The sequence below is a fragment of the Oncorhynchus mykiss genome, chromosome 20 (genome assembly GCF_013265735.2).
Source record: "Oncorhynchus mykiss isolate Arlee chromosome 20, USDA_OmykA_1.1, whole genome shotgun sequence".
Classification (NCBI taxonomy): domain Eukaryota; kingdom Metazoa; phylum Chordata; class Actinopteri; order Salmoniformes; family Salmonidae; genus Oncorhynchus; species Oncorhynchus mykiss.
Genome location: NC_048584.1, coordinates 33,466,038 through 33,487,098, shown reverse-complemented (window position 1 = coordinate 33,487,098; position 21,061 = coordinate 33,466,038). Strand labels below are relative to the sequence as shown.

The window sequence follows — 21,061 nt, the reverse complement described above, 5'->3', positions numbered from 1 at the left end:
ACAGAGCAGGAAGAGATGAAGTGGAGGGTTAGACACAGTGAGCTGTGCAGAGCCAGGCTAAATTGAGCCAAGCCGGTGCTGGATTTAAACCAGAAGTGTTCATTTAATTGTGTGGAGAGAAGATGGAGACTAACCTCCTCTTAGCCACCACTAAGGACTTCAACAATCCACTAATGTCCAAGTCCCTGTCAGGTGATGTCAGAAATTTAAATTATGTATTTACACACACACACACACACACACACACACACACACACACACACACACACACACACACACACACACACACACACACACACACACACACACACACACACACACACACACACAAACACACACACACACACACACACATAATCCTTTGTTCCTTTGTGATGCTGGGGACAGAAGTTGAGGTTAATGCTCTCTGCTCTGTAGGCGCTGCATGGAGGCAAGTCTGGGAGAGAGAGAATAGACCGGAGGGAGAGAATGAATCAGAGTAAAGGACAGAGAGAGAGAATAGACAGGAGGGAGAGAATGAAACAGAATAAAGAACAGAGAGCGAGAATAGACAGGAGGGAGAGAATGAAACAGAATAAAGTACAGAGAGAGAGAGTTGTGAGAATAAAAGAGAAATTGAGAGACTAGAAGACAGAATGAGACCGAATGAGAGATAGTGTGTGAGAGAGAGAGAATGAGAGAGTTCAGGCAGGGTTCTGAAGGGAGGTGTTATGTGAGGAGGGAGGGAGGATATGTGGGGGAGGGGTGGAGTCAGGGGTCTGCTATTAGTAGATCCTAGTGATGGATGACTGCTGTGTGTGTAGGAGAGAGAGAGACTTTTTCATTCTGTTCTTTCCCCATTCCCCCATCATCAGACAAGCAGAGTAGAGCAGGACAGAGAGAGACGTGAGCCAACAAGTGCAGAACAGAACAACTCCACAAAGAGAAGAGAGAGGAGGATAGTTCCCTTTGCAAGGACAGAACAAGAGAAGATAATCAAGCCTTTCAGAAAACACCAACAGGAGAAGAAATATGAGACTGCAGCACATTTAAATCCTCTAACCTTCTTTGCTCACCAACTGAGGACTTATTTGTAGTCCCATTTTATGTTGAAACAGTTAGATTTCTTTCCCATACTACAAGAGGCTACACACTGATTGTAGAAAACCTCACTGTGTAGTAGAACTTTTTGAAGAGAGAAGGAGAAAGTGGGAGAAGGAAAGAGAAAATAAGGCTTTTTTGGAGCCAGGATTTGAGAAGCAGGAGGCTGCAGAGATGGAGATCATGCCCGGGAGAGGAGCTTGTTCTGGGGCAGGCATGGGGAGGTTACCTGGGTACCTGGTGTGTGTGCTGGTTCTCTGTGCCCTGGTGACAGGCTATGCCAGCACATGCCCTGCCCTGTGCACCTGCACTGGCACCACAGTTGACTGCCATGGGCTGGGCATCAAAACCATGCCCCGGAATATACCTCGCAACACAGAGAGAATGTGAGTGTCTACTTCTGTGTTATACCGTGTGTGTGTTATACCGTGTGTGTGTGTGTGTGTGTGCGTGTGTGTGTGTGCGTGTGTGTGTGTGTGTGTGTGTGTGTGTGTGTGTGTGTGTGTGTGTGTGTGTGTGTGTGTGTGTGTGTGTGTGTGTGTGTGTGTGTGTGTGTGTGTGTGTGTGTGTGTGTGTGTGTGTAGTGACATTCCAGTCAGGTATAAATAGTTGTGACTGGAAAGAACAGGAGCAGATGCATGCTGTTCACATGTCCATAATTTACATACCTACCACCGGCACTGTGTGTGTGTCTATACATTCTGACAGTAAAATGTGGACTAGAGCATTAATGAAATTCATGAAATGCTCAAGTGGTTAAGTTCAGGTTAATACAATGAATACAATGAACAGTTGATCTTATGAGTGTATGTCCTGTCTAATATGAATACATTTTACTGTGAGATGATTCTATCAGTAAATGTCTAGTTGATGTGGTGGTTTTGAATTTCTATATTCAAGCTGAATTTCACTGCATACTTGCATCTTCTTGATTGCAAAATTATCAATAAATCATTCCTCCCTCTAGACTAGGTGTAAAGAAATGTTAGCCTACATTCTGATGGTAATTTAGCATACTAGATCCTCTCTCTCTCTCTGTTTCTTTCTGTTTCTCCCCCCCCCTCTCTCTCTCTCCCTCTGTCTCTCCCTCACTCTCTTCCCCTCACCCGCACTGGCCCTCCCTCACTCTTACTGACCCTCAGAGGAGAGGAGAGGAGAGGAGAGAAGTGGAGGAGAGGAGAGGAGTGGAGGAGGAGAGACGTGGAGGAGAGGAGGAGAGGAGAGGAGTGGAGAGGAAGAGAGGAGAGGAAGAGAGGAGAGGAGAGGAGAAAGATTGTTTTATCTCAGCTTTTAGAATAGCTCAGATGAATAAAATGTGTGGGAATGGAGGAGAGCAGAGGAGAGAAACTTGTGTCAGAACTGACTGTATATTTCATACATTCCATATTTCATTTCGAGGAACACATTTTGTACCAGAAGTGTGTTTCAGGACTGATTGTTTCTTCACACATTCGTGGTGATTTAATGGTTGTCTTTTACATGAGTGGCCGTTCACACTGAGAGTGGAGTTCAACTGAAGGGGGTTTTGTGTGTTCCACTTAGTTAATGCATCTGTAGGTCAGGTATACTAGTTGTTCTACCTGGGATTTGGAATGTGATTTCATGCCTCAAACACTCTGGCTAAATAGGAAGGATTTCTGTTCATCTCTAAATACTTCTGTTTGATGTATCAAGTAGAGGTTACCTCTTTGGCGGTTAGACGTGTGAGTTGTCTGTCTGTGCCTGTGTCATGTAGATTATTTTCTTAGGAAGTCAAGCATTTCAAGTTCTGTGTGTGTGTGTGTGTGTGTGTGTGTGTGTGTGTGTGTGTGTGTGTGTGTGTGTGTGTGTGTGTGTGTGTGTGTGTGTGTGTGTGTGTGTGTGTGTGTGTGTGTGTCATGTAGAAGGTTATTGGTCTCCATGGAGACGTCAGTTAACAATAGAAACTCTCCATACTCCAGGACCGTTGTAAAGGGGAATTCATCAAGGTGATTGAACAAGTACCACTAAGGCTGATATTAGTGTAGAATTGGAGTAGACAGCTACTGGGCAGAGTACAGGCCTTTACATTGACTTGAAGAGGAGAGGAGGAAAGGAGGAGAGGGGGAAGAGAGGAGAGCTAAGGAGGGAAGGAGTGAAGGAGGTTGGGGGGGCAGCCTGTCTGAACAAGGTTTATTGGACAATCCTGGACTGCAGGGGTGATTTTGGGGAAGTGTGTATGTGGGTGTATTGGTGGCTGGAAGGCGTGTGTGTGTGTTGACAGTGTGGGTGTGTGATCTGAAGGAGGTGTTGAGACTGACTGCAGTATCCCAGTTGCACTTGTCACTGTGGCTTTAGATCAGCCCTGACCTCTGAACTGTGATGAGCCTCAACTCAGCTCAGCTCCAAGTGTTAAAATCACACCATGCTACACACACCTTCTCCTGCCATGGTTAGGATGTCTTCAGCCTGTCGTCCATTCATAGTCCCACTCACAGACACCACTCGTACTTAAACTATACCATTAGTGTGTAAAGGCCTGAGGCAAGTCAACAAGTATTGAGACTTTACATATTTGGTATTGTTGTAAATGCACACATACAAACACTACACACACACAACACACTACACACACGCTACAACTTTCATACATGTCCTTCCCTCTCTCTGCTTCTGTAGTAGCTTGTCTCTCTGTAATGTGTGTTGTATCGCTAATGGATGTATAGATCCAGCCCTGGCTACTAGACAGCTCTGATAACACTATAGACTCTCTAGTGGCAAAGAGCTGATGATGGAAAGGAATGACTGGACCTCGTTCAGCACAATACAACTCTCCAGTCAAAACACACATCAGCTCAGACAGTTGACAAATCCACAGTTCCGACTTCAGACGAGTCCCCTGACAAAATGGAGACCACCATCGTGTTTGTGAGAGTCTCCTCTTTCCATAGTTTGTAGATCAAACCATTTGGACGCTACAGACGTCAGGGGACGGATATGGATACGGTGGATTGAGATTCATCCAATGAAAAACCCTGATCTCTCTAGTTTAAACTGACAGATTTTTATGGGGTTGTGACGATCTTAGGCGTAGTGGGTGCGGAGTCAGGTGCAGGAGGCAGAAAGTTGTGAATTTATTAAGCACAGGGCCACATAGTAAATACAATCCAACTGAGCGTCATAAAACAAATGCCCAACATAGGAACGAAACCAAGAATGAACTACCACACATACAAAGTGGGAATTACAAGCCCACACGAAGAGCAAGCGGCCTACCAACTTAAATAGCCAAACACCCGAAGAGCAGGAGGGCCTACCAACTTAAATAGCCAAACACACGAAGAGCAGGCGGGCCTACCAACTTAAATAGCCAAACACACGAAGAGCAGGTGGGCCTACCAACTTAAATAGCCAAACACACGAAGAGCAGGTGGGCCTACCAACTTAAATAGCCAAACACATGAACAGCAGGCGGCCTACCGACTTAAATAGCCAAACTAAACATCTAAACAAGAAACAGGTGAAACAAATCAGACCAAACCAACAGAAAAGGAAAAAGAGATCGTGGCAGCTAGTAGGCCGGTGACGACGACCCCCGAGCGCCACCCGAACAGGAAGAAGAGCCACCTTCGGTAGGAGTTGAGACAGTGTTTTATTTACATGCTGCGCAGATTGACTCAATCGACTCTATGGGGATGAATGAGATATTAAAGTCAATACAGGAGTCAGAGTGTGTGATTCACATAGTATGTGTGGTCTGTTGAAGTGTCATTGTGTGGGAATTTTTACTTCTCCGTATCAGTACTGAGTGCCCTGAGGCCTGACCAGACAGAATGAGATCTGTAAATAATGTTATGGTGTTTAACCTCCACACACGACAGACCTTCACCTCGTCCCTCACCAAGAGAGACAATGAAAGCAGCATTTGAAGGAAAGAGGGAGAGAGAGGGGAAGAAACTCCAGCCTGGTTCCTATCTGATTCCCCCCCCCTCTCTCTCTTTCTTCTCTCTCTCTCTCTCTTTCTTCTCTCTCTTCTCTCTCTCTCTCTGCATATTGCTCCTCTCTCTATTGGACAGCTTTGTCTCTTCATACATCCTCTCTATCACTCTCTGTATCCTTACGACTCTCTGTCTTCTACATCCCTCTCTTCTCTCCTGGCCTGTGACTCTCACGGCTGTCACTTCCATATGCTGTGGAATCTGGTTATGCTCACACTCTCAACTAGACCTCTAGCTACCTGCCTGTCATACTGTACCTGGTGAGATCTGGTGGAATTTACAGGGACATTTAACCAACAGAGTTAACAGCACGATCAACCCATTAAACTGTGTTTTGTGGCAGACAGACAGACTGACAGGCAGATGGACAGACGTGACACAGTACTGGTTTTAAGGTTGAAGGTTGGGGGTCTGCTCTGCTTTGTTTCTAATGAGGATCAGTGTTCATTGAGGAAACAGGTGTTGTTACTGAAATGAGCAGCTTGTCCCCACAGTGAGGATCTCTGAGCTCTACCTCCATCACTGTGTCCTCTCCTCTGTCCTGCAGCCCAAACAGGTCCACAACAAATGGCTCTGCAGCTACAATCACTGCTTCTCTGGCTCTCTACCCAACACATAGGAGTGTGTGTGTTTCTTAAATGCACCATGTGTGTTAGCATGTGGATTTATGTGCACATTTGTGTAGCTGTTTATATGTACATTTGAACATGTGTGTTGTCATCTGTTCTTGTGTGAGCATCAGGTGAGTGTGTTTGATTTTAATCCATCCCACTCTCAGATTCCATTTCAGGTAATAATAATATTATCAATAATAACATTACTACAAGTTATAATAATAATAACATTAAAAATATTAATAATAGTAATAACAATAATATTACTCATATTAATTATAATAACAATAATAATATGACTAATGGTAATAATAACATTAATAATAATAATTATGCTCAATTCAAACCAGGTCTTTCAACATACAATCTGCTTTCCTTCCCTCCTCATCTCTGTCTAGTCCTGGGAACTCAACAGGAGGCAGGAATAAATATAATGACTTTTTCACTGTTTATTCTTCTCTGCTGCTGAGATATAGAGTTGTGGACCGGTGCTGTGTGTGACTGGTGGTGTGTGTGTGTGTGTGAGACTGGTGGTGTGTGTGTGCACGGTGTAGGTGTGTGTGTGTGAGACTGGTGGTGTGTGTGTGTGCACGTTGTATGTGTGTGTGTGTGTGTGAGACTGGTGGTGTGTGTGTGCACGTTGTATGTGTGTGAGACCGGTGATGTGTATGAAATGGGCTCCCCCAAAGGTATACTGAACCAGGAAGTATTTACAGGCGGCCACTGGGCCTAGATGAGATAAGGAAAGATTAGTCAACGATGTCATCAGTCTTCAAGATTCTCCAGGAAGTGTGTTGGAGCTAGGAGCCAAACTTTAATGGAACTAAATGCAACCCTCACTCCAATTCTCAGTGCTGGAGCCCAGCTCCGCCCACAAGGTGGGAGAGAAGAAGAGGAAGGACCAGATCAAGAACCTCATCACTGGCACTGTCTGGGTAATACAACCTCCCACCAATAGATGGGGGTGTTATTCCACTTTTATGTTTTCTCCAGAGAAGACCTAGAATTATTTAAAAACAAAATAACGTCTGAAATGTGTCCATTGTGACTGTTGAAGTGGATATTACTAATAGGATATAAGTTATACTTTATTGGAGAGTGCTAGTAGGATTTTTCATATAAGTTTAATTAAATAGGTCCTGTACACTCAGATATAATAAAACAACCATTCAATCCAGACAGATTGTAACTGTATTTGATCTCTCCTCTCCACAGAAAGATCTGGGCCAGCAATTTAAAAAGGAGGTACATATCAGAAATCTTCGGTCTCTCTTTAAGAAGCCCAAGCTGGAGAAAAGGGACATTGTGGAGCCCAGTGAGACTGGATCACTAGCAGCTCTCTTCTCCCCAACACAGGAGGACATCTAGGAGAACATAACAGCACAGAGAGGCTCTCAGACTGGACTAACACACACACACACTTTCTACCCTCCCCAGTGGAAATTTAGGATTGGCTCATCAAGGGTACAACGTCTCTATCCTATTGGTCAACAGTAGGATGAATGGACTCTACAAACTGTGGACAAAGAGAATCAGAATATTCTGTCATGGACTGAACCCTGCTAACTGGTCATACATATTTATCCAAATAATGTGTCTGTCTGCCTTGATCGAGAAAATGGGACAATGTGTCTGAAGATGATGAAGATGATGGATATTGTCCTTCAGAGGACATGGCTGCTGCCATAAACCCTGCAGGTTGTAAATGGTAACAACACATTGCATTTACACAGCTCATATCTTCACTAGCACAACACATTTAACTTACATTGTGTTTTTGGTATCTCCTCTAACATGGGCCATCCACCTGGCTGCTAAACATAGAGATTGATAGAGGACTCATCTTTATATCGGTGTCATTATAGCGTCTGACAGCATTGAGAATTGAGGCTACAACCCAGGGTCAAGTAGTCAACTGGGTGGGGATTCCTATTTTAAAATGGTGGATGATGGCAATGCCCAAGGGGTGATACCCATGATGAGTCCTCTATCTATGTCTACGGTGCTAAACAACAGCAGCAATTTTGTGCCAGAAGAATCTGAATGGAATCCAGTGAGCATTTCTGAGGTGGGAGACTTCAGAGTATCTGTATAAGGAGAGCTGTCATCAAGTCAAGGTTTTGTACAGAATCATTACTCTGTTGATGGATGAAGTAGAACTGTCATTAATGTGAATTTATGTTTGTTTGTTCTAGTTCTCCCAGCTATGAACTGATGAGAAACCAGCACTACATTCCTCTTATGTTAAAGGGATAGTTGGCTGCAACAAGTCTTGTCAGACATTATTGTTAAAAACTGACTTGTGGCTCATATTTTATAAATCTGTTTTGAAGGTGACATTGTTTCCACTTGGAAAATATCTACAAGCCTCAATCAGGGGACAAAGTATTTAAAATTGTAGTGCTTTTTCTATTTAGCTGTTTTTAGACAAAAGTAGACTAGAAAGTCAATTTAAATGGTTGATTTGACCATTTGCTGTGTTATGCAATGGTCTACAAATATAAGTATTATTTTGAAAATGTTCTAGCCGTGTTGTGGGGGTAAAAAATAATATTTATAGTTAGAGAAATAAAACATATTTTAAATGTTGGATGTTAAATATTTAAACAGGACCAGAGACTTGAAACTCCACCCCCGAGTCCATGATGACTAAAGTTCATCTCAGTGCTGTAACTTTAATAACTCTCCAGGACTCATGTCTGTCTGACACACAACAACACTGGGATTTTATTTAGATTGTTCTGAAATATCAGGGTGCTAAACCAACCAATACAAGGTAATATCATCAAGACGGTGAACTTTACATGCATCTTCACTTGCTTTGAATAACGTGTCCGTTTAAGAGAGGACGTTTTAAAAGTGAAAGTGAAATTAACTTTCAGATCTCATACCAGAACAGGGAGTGACACCGTGTGAGAAAATGGCTTCTAGTTCATCTCTCCCAGAGGAGGATTTCTCCTGTACGGTGTGCCTTGACATCTTTAAGGATCCTGTCATTTTGCCATGCAGCCACAGCTTCTGCCAAGCCTGTCTAAAGGAATGCTGGAAAGACGAGGAATCTCGGGAATGTCCAGTTTGCAGGAGACGATCGTCTAAGGATCATCCCCTTATAAACCTTTCTCTATTGAACCTGTGTGAGGCCTTACGGGAAAGGAGACAGACAGATCCAACCACAGGGTCCAAGGTGCTCTGCAGTCTACACAGTGAGAAACTCAGTCTGTTCTGTCTGGAGGATAAAGAGCCCATCTGTTTGGTGTGTCAGGTCTCAAGGAAACATAAAAATCATGACTGCATCCCTGTAGATGAGGCTGTACAGGATCACAAGGTAGGAGGAAGATTCTGATAGAAAATATGTGATACAGCAATACTCAAACTATGGAACATGAAGTTATCAATGTTTTATTAATGAGTCTGACTCATTTAGATAATAGATGTTCTACACATTGTGTTGACTGAATAATTGTGAATTTCAGATTCTGATACATAATAAATCACTGTTTGGTATGAAATTGAAGTGTGAGATCCTGAGTGAAAACGTATAGTGTATCTCTGACCGTGAAACTTAAAACAAATGTCTCTACAGTGGTAGAGATATACTGTTACAGGTTTACTTTCATTGTCATCAATGAAAGATGAATCTTTCCCTGGAGGCAGAACTGAGTGATTTCCACTAGATGAGCCAGCTGCAATGGCAAAATTGGCTATGTTTTAAAAATGTATTAAAATAAACATTTGCTTTTTGGTCTTAGTTTGAGGTTAAGGTTAGACATTAGAGTAATCAGTGTGGTTAAGGTTAGACATTATAGTTAGCAGTGTGGTTAAGGTTAGACATTAGAGTAATCAGTGTGGTTAAGGTTAGACATTATAGTTAGCAGTGTGGTTAAGGTTAGGGTTAGGTTTAAAATCAGATTTTATGACGTTGTGGCTGTGCCAGCTAGTGACCACTCCGTAGAGCTGCCTCCAGAACACGATTCATGACATAAAAACGTTAAGTTGCTGTGAAGACACGTTCTCTCCTATAAAGTGAGTCCAGAGGTTGTCCCCTCAGTGAGGTTCTGTCTCATTCCAGGAGGAACTCCAGACTGACCTGAAGCCCTTACAGGAGAAGCTGAAGGTCTTTAATAAAGTTAAACAAACCTGTGATCAAACAGCAGTGCACATTAAGGTTCGTATAAATTATGTAAAGTTACAATAGTACAGCATGTATTGTTTCAATTGTAGCCTACATGTAGGATTTAATTCTGATAAGAATTGTAGAATGATATATTCTTCTCACTGTCTCCAGAGCCAGGCCCAGCACACAGAGAAGCAGATTAAGGAGGAGTTTGAGAAACTTCACCAGTTTCTACGAGAGGAAGAGGAGGCCAGGATAGCTGCTCTGAAAGAGGAAGAGAAGCAGAAGAGTCAGAAGATGAAGGAGAAGATTGAGCAGATCTACAGAGAGATATCATCACTTTCAGACACAATCAGAGCCATAGAGGAGGAGCTGAAAGATGAAGACATCTCATTCCTGCAGGTAAGGACGGCTCTCTCTCAGACATACATTATAAATTAACTCAAAGATGTATTGATGAATCAATGATATTGATGACTATATACTCTACTTTACAGAACTTCAAGACCATGAAGGTAAGGTAAGTGATCTGCTACTCGTCTCTCTTCTCTGTGGTTGTGAACCCAACCCCACATACGTTCTGACTCCTGAATGTTATTCCAGAGCCCAGTGCACAATGCCAGATCCACAGCTGGTGTCAGGGGGGCTGATAGACGTGGCCAAACACCTGGGAAACCTGAAGTTCAGAGTCTGGGAGAAGATGAAGGAGATCATCAAACACAGTGAGTACTGGATAGGAGAGGACATGATCTAGAATAATGTAAGATAGATTTAATTAAGTACTCTATTTGAAGTAGTATTGTTAGTGTATATGAAAAGAGACTACATGGTATAATGTGTGGAATATCTCTTTGTTCTGAAGCTCCTGTGATTCTGGACCCCAACACTGCATCCTCCTGGCTCTGTCTGTCTGATGATCTGACCAGTGTGAGTCAAACTGGCCCAAAGCAGCAGCTCCCTGACAACCCAGAGAGATTCATGAAGTATGCAACTATTCTGGGCTCTAAGGGGTTCAGCTCAGGTAAACACAGCTGGGAGGTGGAGGTGGGGGATCATCCTGACTGGAACCTGGGCGTGGCTAAAGAGTCAGTTGACAGGAAGGGGGATGTTTATATATCACCAAAGTATGGATTCTGGGCTATACTGCAGAGGAGTGGTAAGTATATTAATGGAAAGGGAGAGACCGTCCTCCTGAAGAAGAAACCCCAGAGGATCAGAGTTCAGCTGGACTACGACCAGGGGGAGGTGTCCTTCTACGACTCCAAAGACATGACACTCATCTACACTCATAAAGACACATTCACTGAGACTCTCTACCCGTACTTCTCTATTGGATCAGCTGGTGATGCCAAAAGCACTGGTGTACAGATCTGCCAATCAGAGGTATCAGCACATGTCAGTTAAACATGCTGTATTGGTTAATTAGTCTAGTTAATCTAGCCAGCTATCTAAACTATTCATCATGACCGAATTACTAACCTTGCATGCAGGGTACGTGCCCAGGGGCCCTGACCTCCAGGGAGCCCCAATTGATTATGTTGTGTAGAATTGCATGAAATGATGTGTAAAACTACAAAATAATTGTTCTGTAATGCAAACTCATATGTTTACTTTTTGTTAATAAAACTCTTGTTCTGCAAACAGATCCCTCTGTACATATTATATTTTTCATTGCAATGCTGAGTTAATGTTTGTTAATGTGGAGCAACTAATTGTGTTTGTAGAACAATTCTAAATGTAATACATTTAGGGCTATGACTAGGGTGGTTCCTGGTCAGGTCCCATCTTAAGGAAAACCTCTGGGCCCAAGGTGTGGTTGGGTCACATGTTAAGGAAAACCTCTGGGCCCTAGATGTGGTTGGTTCACATGTTAAGGAAAACCTCTGGGCCCTAGATGTGGTTGGTTCACATGTTAAGGAAAACCTCTGGGCCCTAGATGTGGTTGGTTCACCAGTTAAGAAAAACCTCTGGGCCCTAGATGTGGTTGGTTCACATGTTAAGGAAAACCTCTGGACCCTAAATGTGGCTGGGTTAAGGAAAACCTCTGGGCCCTAGATGTGAGTGAGAGGTCCAAGGTCTAGGAGTATCTGAAGGTATAGTGTTATTACTACTGGTGAACTCACTGTTTATTAGGATTTTGTTTCTGTAGACAAAGTCTTTATTTACAACACTGATTTTCTCTCTAATTAAACTACGTTTTACACTTGAAGACTTTTCTTTGTGTTTTACTTCATCAGAGTACAACTACTATGTGTCTTAGTGATCACATTGTTTTATTCTGTTATTTGCATCGACTCATGTTTTATTCAATATTTTATGTATTATTCATTTTTATGTTCTTAGTTTTGATAATGTTACAATTGTCTTTTAATGCAATCTGTGTTACAATATCGATGTCATTTCTTCTAAAGTTGTGTTACATGTATAGGCTCATCTGCATTGGTACTCTGTTTCTACATATTTTAACATTCAAATATATTGACCTCTGAATCCTGACTAGATCAACCATATCTTCTAATATTAACTACTGACTTTAGTGTAATTGTGAATAACTTGAATCCTTGTCAGAATGTCCTTTTCTAGTGTCAACGTTTACCTGTCTATGTCCCTGACAGTGTCTGCAGCATTACAACATGAAACAAGGACATGATATTGATCTGACTATTGAGCTACAGAGCTCTGTGTTAAACTGTTATCAGTGAATGTTCTACAGGCTACTGGGTCTGGGATGACACCAGGTATAACACAACGTCTGTCATTATTGGTGCTGATGTGAAGATGTGAAACAAACTGACATTAAAAGATCATCAAAGAAACCTCTTTATTTCATGTTGTTGTTATTGGTTGTGTGAAATACTGATCATCTGGTAATATTTAATATTTAATGTACATGTTTGAGAGTTTCATTTATTTACAGGTATTTAGTGAATTTAGTTGTCTGCTAAACTGCATGCTGGAACTGGTGTCTGGTCTGTAGTGACTGAGTGCAGTTGAATTGTTAACCACCAGATGGAGGACTTGAGATACAAAAGATCAGCCTTCTGTAAAGATGACCTGAAACCAGAGTCATTAAACGCGTGAGTCATTATGGTGTCTGAGTCGTTACATGTTTGGTATGGTAAGTATACATTGTGGACATCTGTGTTGTATTGTGTATTGTAAGTATTGCAGGTTCTCTCTCTCTCTCTCTCTCAGGTCCTGTAAATGCACAACAGGACAGCAGGGACCGTGCTGGACATACCAATGTTCACTACTGTACATAGTTACCACGTCAAACACAGGTGTTGCCCCCCACCTCTTCTAAGCTGCTGCTACTCTCTGTTATTATCAATGCATAGTCACTTAAATAACTCTACCTACATGTACATATTACCTGAATTACCTCGACACCGGTGCCCCCCGCACACTGACACATTGACTCTGTACAGGTACCCCCTGTATAAAGTCCCACTATTGTTATTGACTGCTGCTCGTTGATTATTTCTTATTCTTCTCTCTTACTTTATTAGGTATTTTCTCAAAACTGCATTGTTGGTTAAATGCTTGTCAGTAACCATTTCACAGTAAGGTCTACTACACCTGTTGTGTTCAACGAACGTGACAATATAGATTAGATTTGAATGTAACTCAGGGTTTTTATTTAGAATGGGTTCTCCAGACACAGTTTGTTAAATGTAGACATGCTAGATTAGACCCATTCAACCAAGCATCATGGCAAGGACTGGGAAGAACAGAGCACACACTCCTTCTCTCTTCTTTTGCACAGTACCCCTCTCTCAACCCCCTCCATCTATTTCTCTCTCCTTTTCTCCCCCCTCTCTCTGTCAGACAGAGATTAGGGTTCCAGGGACCTTCAGGTTCTGTTGTAGTGTTGGTATTGGGATGGTTTCACCACAGAGCAGGAAGAGATGAAGTGGAGGGTTAGACACAGTGAGCTGTGCAGAGCCAGGCTAAATTGAGCCAAGCCGGTGCTGGATTTAAACCAGAAGTGTTCATTTAATTGTGTGGAGAGAAGATGGAGACTAACCTCCTCTTAGCCACCACTAAGGACTTCAACAATCCACTAATGTCCAAGTCCCTGTCAGGTGATGTCAGAAATTTAAATTATGTATTTACACACACACACACACACACACACACACACACACACACACACACACACACACACACACACACACACACACACACACACACACACACACACACACACACACACACACACAAACACACACACACACACACACACATAATCCTTTGTTCCTTTGTGATGCTGGGGACAGAAGTTGAGGTTAATGCTCTCTGCTCTGTAGGCGCTGCATGGAGGCAAGTCTGGGAGAGAGAGAATAGACCGGAGGGAGAGAATGAATCAGAGTAAAGGACAGAGAGAGAGAATAGACAGGAGGGAGAGAATGAAACAGAATAAAGAACAGAGAGCGAGAATAGACAGGAGGGAGAGAATGAAACAGAATAAAGTACAGAGAGAGAGAGTTGTGAGAATAAAAGAGAAATTGAGAGACTAGAAGACAGAATGAGACCGAATGAGAGATAGTGTGTGAGAGAGAGAGAATGAGAGAGTTCAGGCAGGGTTCTGAAGGGAGGTGTTATGTGAGGAGGGAGGGAGGATATGTGGGGGAGGGGTGGAGTCAGGGGTCTGCTATTAGTAGATCCTAGTGATGGATGACTGCTGTGTGTGTAGGAGAGAGAGAGACTTTTTCATTCTGTTCTTTCCCCATTCCCCCATCATCAGACAAGCAGAGTAGAGCAGGACAGAGAGAGACGTGAGCCAACAAGTGCAGAACAGAACAACTCCACAAAGAGAAGAGAGAGGAGGATAGTTCCCTTTGCAAGGACAGAACAAGAGAAGATAATCAAGCCTTTCAGAAAACACCAACAGGAGAAGAAATATGAGACTGCAGCACATTTAAATCCTCTAACCTTCTTTGCTCACCAACTGAGGACTTATTTGTAGTCCCATTTTATGTTGAAACAGTTAGATTTCTTTCCCATACTACAAGAGGCTACACACTGATTGTAGAAAACCTCACTGTGTAGTAGAACTTTTTGAAGAGAGAAGGAGAAAGTGGGAGAAGGAAAGAGAAAATAAGGCTTTTTTGGAGCCAGGATTTGAGAAGCAGGAGGCTGCAGAGATGGAGATCATGCCCGGGAGAGGAGCTTGTTCTGGGGCAGGCATGGGGAGGTTACCTGGGTACCTGGTGTGTGTGCTGGTTCTCTGTGCCCTGGTGACAGGCTATGCCAGCACATGCCCTGCCCTGTGCACCTGCACTGGCACCACAGTTGACTGCCATGGGCTGGGCATCAAAACCATGCCCCGGAATATACCTCGCAACACAGAGAGAATGTGAGTGTCTACTTCTGTGTTATACCGTGTGTGTGTTATACCGTGTGTGTGTGTGTGTGTGTGCGTGTGTGTGTGTGCGTGTGTGTGTGTGTGTGTGTGTGTGTGTGTGTGTGTGTGTGTGTGTGTGTGTGTGTGTGTGTGTGTGTGTGTGTGTGTGTGTGTGTGTGTGTGTGTGTGTGTGTGTGTGTGTGTGTGTGTAGTGACATTCCAGTCAGGTATAAATAGTTGTGACTGGAAAGAACAGGAGCAGATGCATGCTGTTCACATGTCCATAATTTACATACCTACCACCGGCACTGTGTGTGTGTCTATACATTCTGACAGTAAAATGTGGACTAGAGCATTAATGAAATTCATGAAATGCTCAAGTGGTTAAGTTCAGGTTAATACAATGAATACAATGAACAGTTGATCTTATGAGTGTATGTCCTGTCTAATATGAATACATTTTACTGTGAGATGATTCTATCAGTAAATGTCTAGTTGATGTGGTGGTTTTGAATTTCTATATTCAAGCTGAATTTCACTGCATACTTGCATCTTCTTGATTGCAAAATTATCAATAAATCATTCCTCCCTCTAGACTAGGTGTAAAGAAATGTTAGCCTACATTCTGATGGTAATTTAGCATACTAGATCCTCTCTCTCTCTCTGTTTCTTTCTGTTTCTCCCCCCCCCTCTCTCTCTCTCCCTCTGTCTCTCCCTCACTCTCTTCCCCTCACCCGCACTGGCCCTCCCTCACTCTTACTGACCCTCAGAGGAGAGGAGAGGAGAGGAGAGAAGTGGAGGAGAGGAGAGGAGTGGAGGAGGAGAGACGTGGAGGAGAGGAGGAGAGGAGAGGAGTGGAGAGGAAGAGAGGAGAGGAAGAGAGGAGAGGAGAGGAGAAAGATTGTTTTATCTCAGCTTTTAGAATAGCTCAGATGAATAAAATGTGTGGGAATGGAGGAGAGCAGAGGAGAGAAACTTGTGTCAGAACTGACTGTATATTTCATACATTCCATATTTCATTTCGAGGAACACATTTTGTACCAGAAGTGTGTTTCAGGACTGATTGTTTCTTCACACATTCGTGGTGATTTAATGGTTGTCTTTTACATGAGTGGCCGTTCACACTGAGAGTGGAGTTCAACTGAAGGGGGTTTTGTGTGTTCCACTTAGTTAATGCATCTGTAGGTCAGGTATACTAGTTGTTCTACCTGGGATTTGGAATGTGATTTCATGCCTCAAACACTCTGGCTAAATAGGAAGGATTTCTGTTCATCTCTAAATACTTCTGTTTGATGTATCAAGTAGAGGTTACCTCTTTGGCGGTTAGACGTGTGAGTTGTCTGTCTGTGCCTGTGTCATGTAGATTATTTTCTTAGGAAGTCAAGCATTTCAAGTTCTGTGTGTGTGTGTGTGTGTGTGTGTGTGTGTGTGTGTGTGTGTGTGTGTGTGTGTGTGTGTGTGTGTGTGTGTGTGTGTGTGTGTGTGTGTGTGTGTGTGTGTGTCATGTAGAAGGTTATTGGTCTCCATGGAGACGTCAGTTAACAATAGAAACTCTCCATACTCCAGGACCGTTGTAAAGGGGAATTCATCAAGGTGATTGAACAAGTACCACTAAGGCTGATATTAGTGTAGAATTGGAGTAGACAGCTACTGGGCAGAGTACAGGCCTTTACATTGACTTGAAGAGGAGAGGAGGAAAGGAGGAGAGGGGGAAGAGAGGAGAGCTAAGGAGGGAAGGAGTGAAGGAGGTTGGGGGGGCAGCCTGTCTGAACAAGGTTTATTGGACAATCCTGGACTGCAGGGGTGATTTTGGGGAAGTGTGTATGTGGGTGTATTGGTGGCTGGAAGGCGTGTGTGTGTGTTGACAGTGTGGGTGTGTGATCTGAAGGAGGTGTTGAGACTGACTGCAGTATCCCAGTTGCACTTGTCACTGTGGCTTTAGATCAGCCCTGACCTCTGAACTGTGATGAGCCTCAACTCAGCTCAGCTCCAAGTGTTAAAATCACACCATGCTACACACACCTTCTCCTGCCATGGTTAGGATGTCTTCAGCCTGTCGTCCATTCATAGTCCCACTCACAGACACCACTCGTACTTAAACTATACCATTAGTGTGTAAAGGCCTGAGGCAAGTCAACAAGTATTGAGACTTTACATATTTGGTATTGTTGTAAATGCACACATACAAACACTACACACACACAACACACTACACACACGCTACAACTTTCATACATGTCCTTCCCTCTCTCTGCTTCTGTAGTAGCTTGTCTCTCTGTAATGTGTGTTGTATCGCTAATGGATGTATAGATCCAGCCCTGGCTACTAGACAGCTCTGATAACACTATAGACTCTCTAGTGGCAAAGAGCTGATGATGGAAAGGAATGACTGGACCTCGTTCAGCACAATACAACTCTCCAGTCAAAACACACATCAGCTCAGACAGTTGACAAATCCACAGTTCCGACTTCAGACGAGTCCCCTGACAAAATGGAGACCACCATCGTGTTTGTGAGAGTCTCCTCTTTCCATAGTTTGTAGATCAAACCATTTGGACGCTACAGACGTCAGGGGACGGATATGGATACGGTGGATTGAGATTCATCCAATGAAAAACCCTGATCTCTCTAGTTTAAACTGACAGATTTTTATGGGGTTGTGACGATCTTAGGCGTAGTGGGTGCGGAGTCAGGTGCAGGAGGCAGAAAGTTGTGAATTTATTAAGCACAGGGCCACATAGTAAATACAATCCAACTGAGCGTCATAAAACAAATGCCCAACATAGGAACGAAACCAAGAATGAACTACCACACATACAAAGTGGGAATTACAAGCCCACACGAAGAGCAAGCGGCCTACCAACTTAAATAGCCAAACACCCGAAGAGCAGGAGGGCCTACCAACTTAAATAGCCAAACACACGAAGAGCAGGCGGGCCTACCAACTTAAATAGCCAAACACACGAAGAGCAGGTGGGCCTACCAACTTAAATAGCCAAACACACGAAGAGCAGGTGGGCCTACCAACTTAAATAGCCAAACACATGAACAGCAGGCGGCCTACCGACTTAAATAGCCAAACTAAACATCTAAACAAGAAACAGGTGAAACAAATCAGACCAAACCAACAGAAAAGGAAAAAGAGATCGTGGCAGCTAGTAGGCCGGTGACGACGACCCCCGAGCGCCACCCGAACAGGAAGAAGAGCCACCTTCGGTAGGAGTTGAGACAGTGTTTTATTTACATGCTGCGCAGATTGACTCAATCGACTCTATGGGGATGAATGAGATATTAAAGTCAATACAGGAGTCAGAGTGTGTGATTCACATAGTATGTGTGGTCTGTTGAAGTGTCATTGTGTGGGAATTTTTACTTCTCCGTATCAGTACTGAGTGCCCTGAGGCCTGACCAGACAGAATGAGATCTGTAAATAATGTTATGGTGTTTAACCTCCACACACGACAGACCTTCACCTCGTCCCTCACCAAGAGAGACAATGAAAGCAGCATTTGAAGGAAAGAGGGAGAGAGAGGGGAAGAAACTCCAGCCTGGTTCCTATCTGATTCCCCCCCCCTCTCTCTCTTTCTTCTCTCTCTCTCTCTCTTTCTTCTCTCTCTTCTCTCTCTCTCTCTGCATATTGCTCCTCTCTCTATTGGACAGCTTTGTCTCTTCATACATCCTCTCTATCACTCTCTGTATCCTTACGACTCTCTGTCTTCTACATCCCTCTCTTCTCTCCTGGCCTGTGACTCTCACGGCTGTCACTTCCATATGCTGTGGAATCTGGTTATGCTCACACTCTCAACTAGACCTCTAGCTACCTGCCTGTCATACTGTACCTGGTGAGATCTGGTGGAATTTACAGGGACATTTAACCAACAGAGTTAACAGCACGATCAACCCATTAAACTGTGTTTTGTGGCAGACAGACAGACTGACAGGCAGATGGACAGACGTGACACAGTACTGGTTTTAAGGTTGAAGGTTGGGGGTCTGCTCTGCTTTGTTTCTAATGAGGATCAGTGTTCATTGAGGAAACAGGTGTTGTTACTGAAATGAGCAGCTTGTCCCCACAGTGAGGATCTCTGAGCTCTACCTCCATCACTGTGTCCTCTCCTCTGTCCTGCAGCCCAAACAGGTCCACAACAAATGGCTCTGCAGCTACAATCACTGCTTCTCTGGCTCTCTACCCAACACATAGGAGTGTGTGTGTTTCTTAAATGCACCATGTGTGTTAGCATGTGGATTTATGTGCACATTTGTGTAGCTGTTTATATGTACATTTGAACATGTGTGTTGTCATCTGTTCTTGTGTGAGCATCAGGTGAGTGTGTTTGATTTTAATCCATCCCACTCTCAGATTCCATTTCAGGTAATAATAATATTATCAATAATAACATTACTACAAGTTATAATAATAATAACATTAAAAATATTAATAATAGTAATAACAATAATATTACTCATATTAATTATAATAACAATAATAATATGACTAATGGTAATAATAACATTAATAATAATAATTATGCTCAATTCAAACCAGGTCTTTCAACATACAATCTGCTTTCCTTCCCTCCTCATCTCTGTCTAGTCCTGGGAACTCAACAGGAGGCAGGAATAAATATAATGACTTTTTCACTGTTTATTCTTCTCTGCTGCTGAGATATAGAGTTGTGGACCGGTGCTGTGTGTGACTGGTGGTGTGTGTGTGTGTGTGAGACTGGTGGTGTGTGTGTGCACGGTGTAGGTGTGTGTGTGTGAGACTGGTGGTGTGTGTGTGTGAACGTTGTATGTGTGTGTGTGTGAGACTGATGCTGTGTGTGTGCACGTTGTATGTGTGTGTGTGTGAGACTGATGCTGTGTGTGTGCACGTTGTATGTGTGTGTGTGTGAGACCGGTGCTGTGTGTGTGCACGTTGGATATGTGTGTGTGTGAGACCGGTGCTGTGTGTGTGCACGTTGTATGTGTGTGTGTGAGACCGGTGGTGTGTGTGAAATGGGCTCCACCAAAGGTATTGTCATGTCTTTGGCTATGCCGGATTAAGTGATATGACATGCTATTCTATAAAATCCTGTCTCTGTAATTAATATTACCTGATTGAGCTAATCATGTAAATGTAATTAACTAGAAAGTTGGGGCACCACGATTTGTGTTTATAGAGCTGTTATCTTCCGATGTCACGTCCTGACCTTAGATCCTTTTTTATGTCTCTATTTTAGTTTGGTCAGGGCGTGGTTTGGGGTGGGTATTCTATGTTTTGTTCTAGGTTTGGTATTTCTAGGTGTTTGGCCTGGTATAGTTCCCAATCAGAGGCAGCTGTCAATCGTTGTCTCTGATTGAGAACCATACTTAGGTAGCCTGTTTTCCCACTTTTGTTTGTGGGTGGTTATTTTCCGTTTCAGTGTTTGCACCATACGGGACTGTTTCAGTTTTCATTTATCTCTTGTTCTTTTGTATTTAGTGTTCAGTGTATTAAAGGCCTCCTTCTTCCACCAACGACAATCGTTACATCCGAATAAACTCTCAGAATGGATCATATATTGATTACCAATTATTTCCTACAAGAAAACGTCCCTGGGTGATGGAACCTGTATGATGGCTGGTTACACAAAGAGAGGGGGTTGGGCTTGAATGAAAGCGTGGGAGGACTGAAGAATAAAGAGAGAAGCTATGCTATCGTAAATACATAATCTTTTGCATTCTAAATAACCACCCATTTGGAAAAGGAAAATGCAATAAATATTTACTCTGAGCTGCGCTTCGGTAGGTTGGTCGTAGATGCTGGCCGTGTTGCCCAACAGAGATCTTCCTTGTCCCTGTAAGAGTGTCTATGGCGGTAAACTGGATACTTGGCAGGGTCGTGTTGTTTGTTAGAAGAGATCCTCTGCCCGTCCTTTCCTAGCCCACGTTTACAGCGGCCGATGCTAACTCAACGGCTAGGAGGTAT

The 21,061-nt window shown here is 43.2% G+C and overlaps 2 protein-coding genes and 1 long non-coding RNA gene across 7 annotated transcripts in view; 2 read left to right on the top strand and 1 right to left on the bottom strand.

The window, feature by feature from the left end:
* Positions 1-12,159, bottom strand: part of LOC110499354 — a 42,504-nt gene extending 30,345 nt beyond the window's left edge. Inside the window, exons 1-2 of one of the 3 annotated variants that reach the window (XR_005037985.1) lie at positions 11,772-12,159; positions 11,562-11,687 (exon numbers count right to left, since the gene is read on the bottom strand). This is a non-coding gene — a long non-coding RNA (uncharacterized LOC110499354). Of the gene's footprint in view, positions 1-11,561 lie in introns of all 3 variants that reach the window. The other 2 variants (XR_005037986.1, XR_005037984.1) reach the window with 2 other exon arrangements.
* On the top strand, positions 841-11,405 carry LOC110499355 (tripartite motif-containing protein 35). 2 transcript variants are annotated; one of them, XM_036956219.1, is made up of 8 exons: positions 841-1,466; positions 6,503-6,585; positions 6,866-8,975; positions 9,720-9,815; positions 9,936-10,166; positions 10,262-10,284; positions 10,368-10,486; positions 10,627-11,405. In XM_036956219.1, exons 3-8 carry the CDS (start codon positions 8,571-8,573, stop codon positions 11,166-11,168), a joined length of 1,416 nt encoding a protein of 471 aa, XP_036812114.1. In that variant the 5' UTR covers positions 841-1,466; positions 6,503-6,585; positions 6,866-8,570; the 3' UTR covers positions 11,169-11,405. The 2 variants fall into 2 exon arrangements, with proteins under 2 accessions (XP_036812114.1, XP_036812113.1); XM_036956218.1 differs by lacking the exon at positions 841-1,466 and having other exon boundaries at positions 6,253-6,585.
* A 2,338-nt stretch (positions 12,160-14,497) lies between the features above and the next one.
* Positions 14,498-21,061, top strand: part of LOC110499533 (slit homolog 1 protein) — a 180,327-nt gene continuing 173,763 nt past the window's right edge. For both annotated transcript variants that reach the window (XM_036956210.1, XM_036956209.1), the window contains exon 1: positions 14,498-15,123. In XM_036956210.1, the coding sequence (XP_036812105.1) occupies positions 14,912-15,123 (212 nt within the window). In that variant the 5' untranslated portion in view covers positions 14,498-14,911. The remainder of the gene's footprint in view (positions 15,124-21,061) is intronic.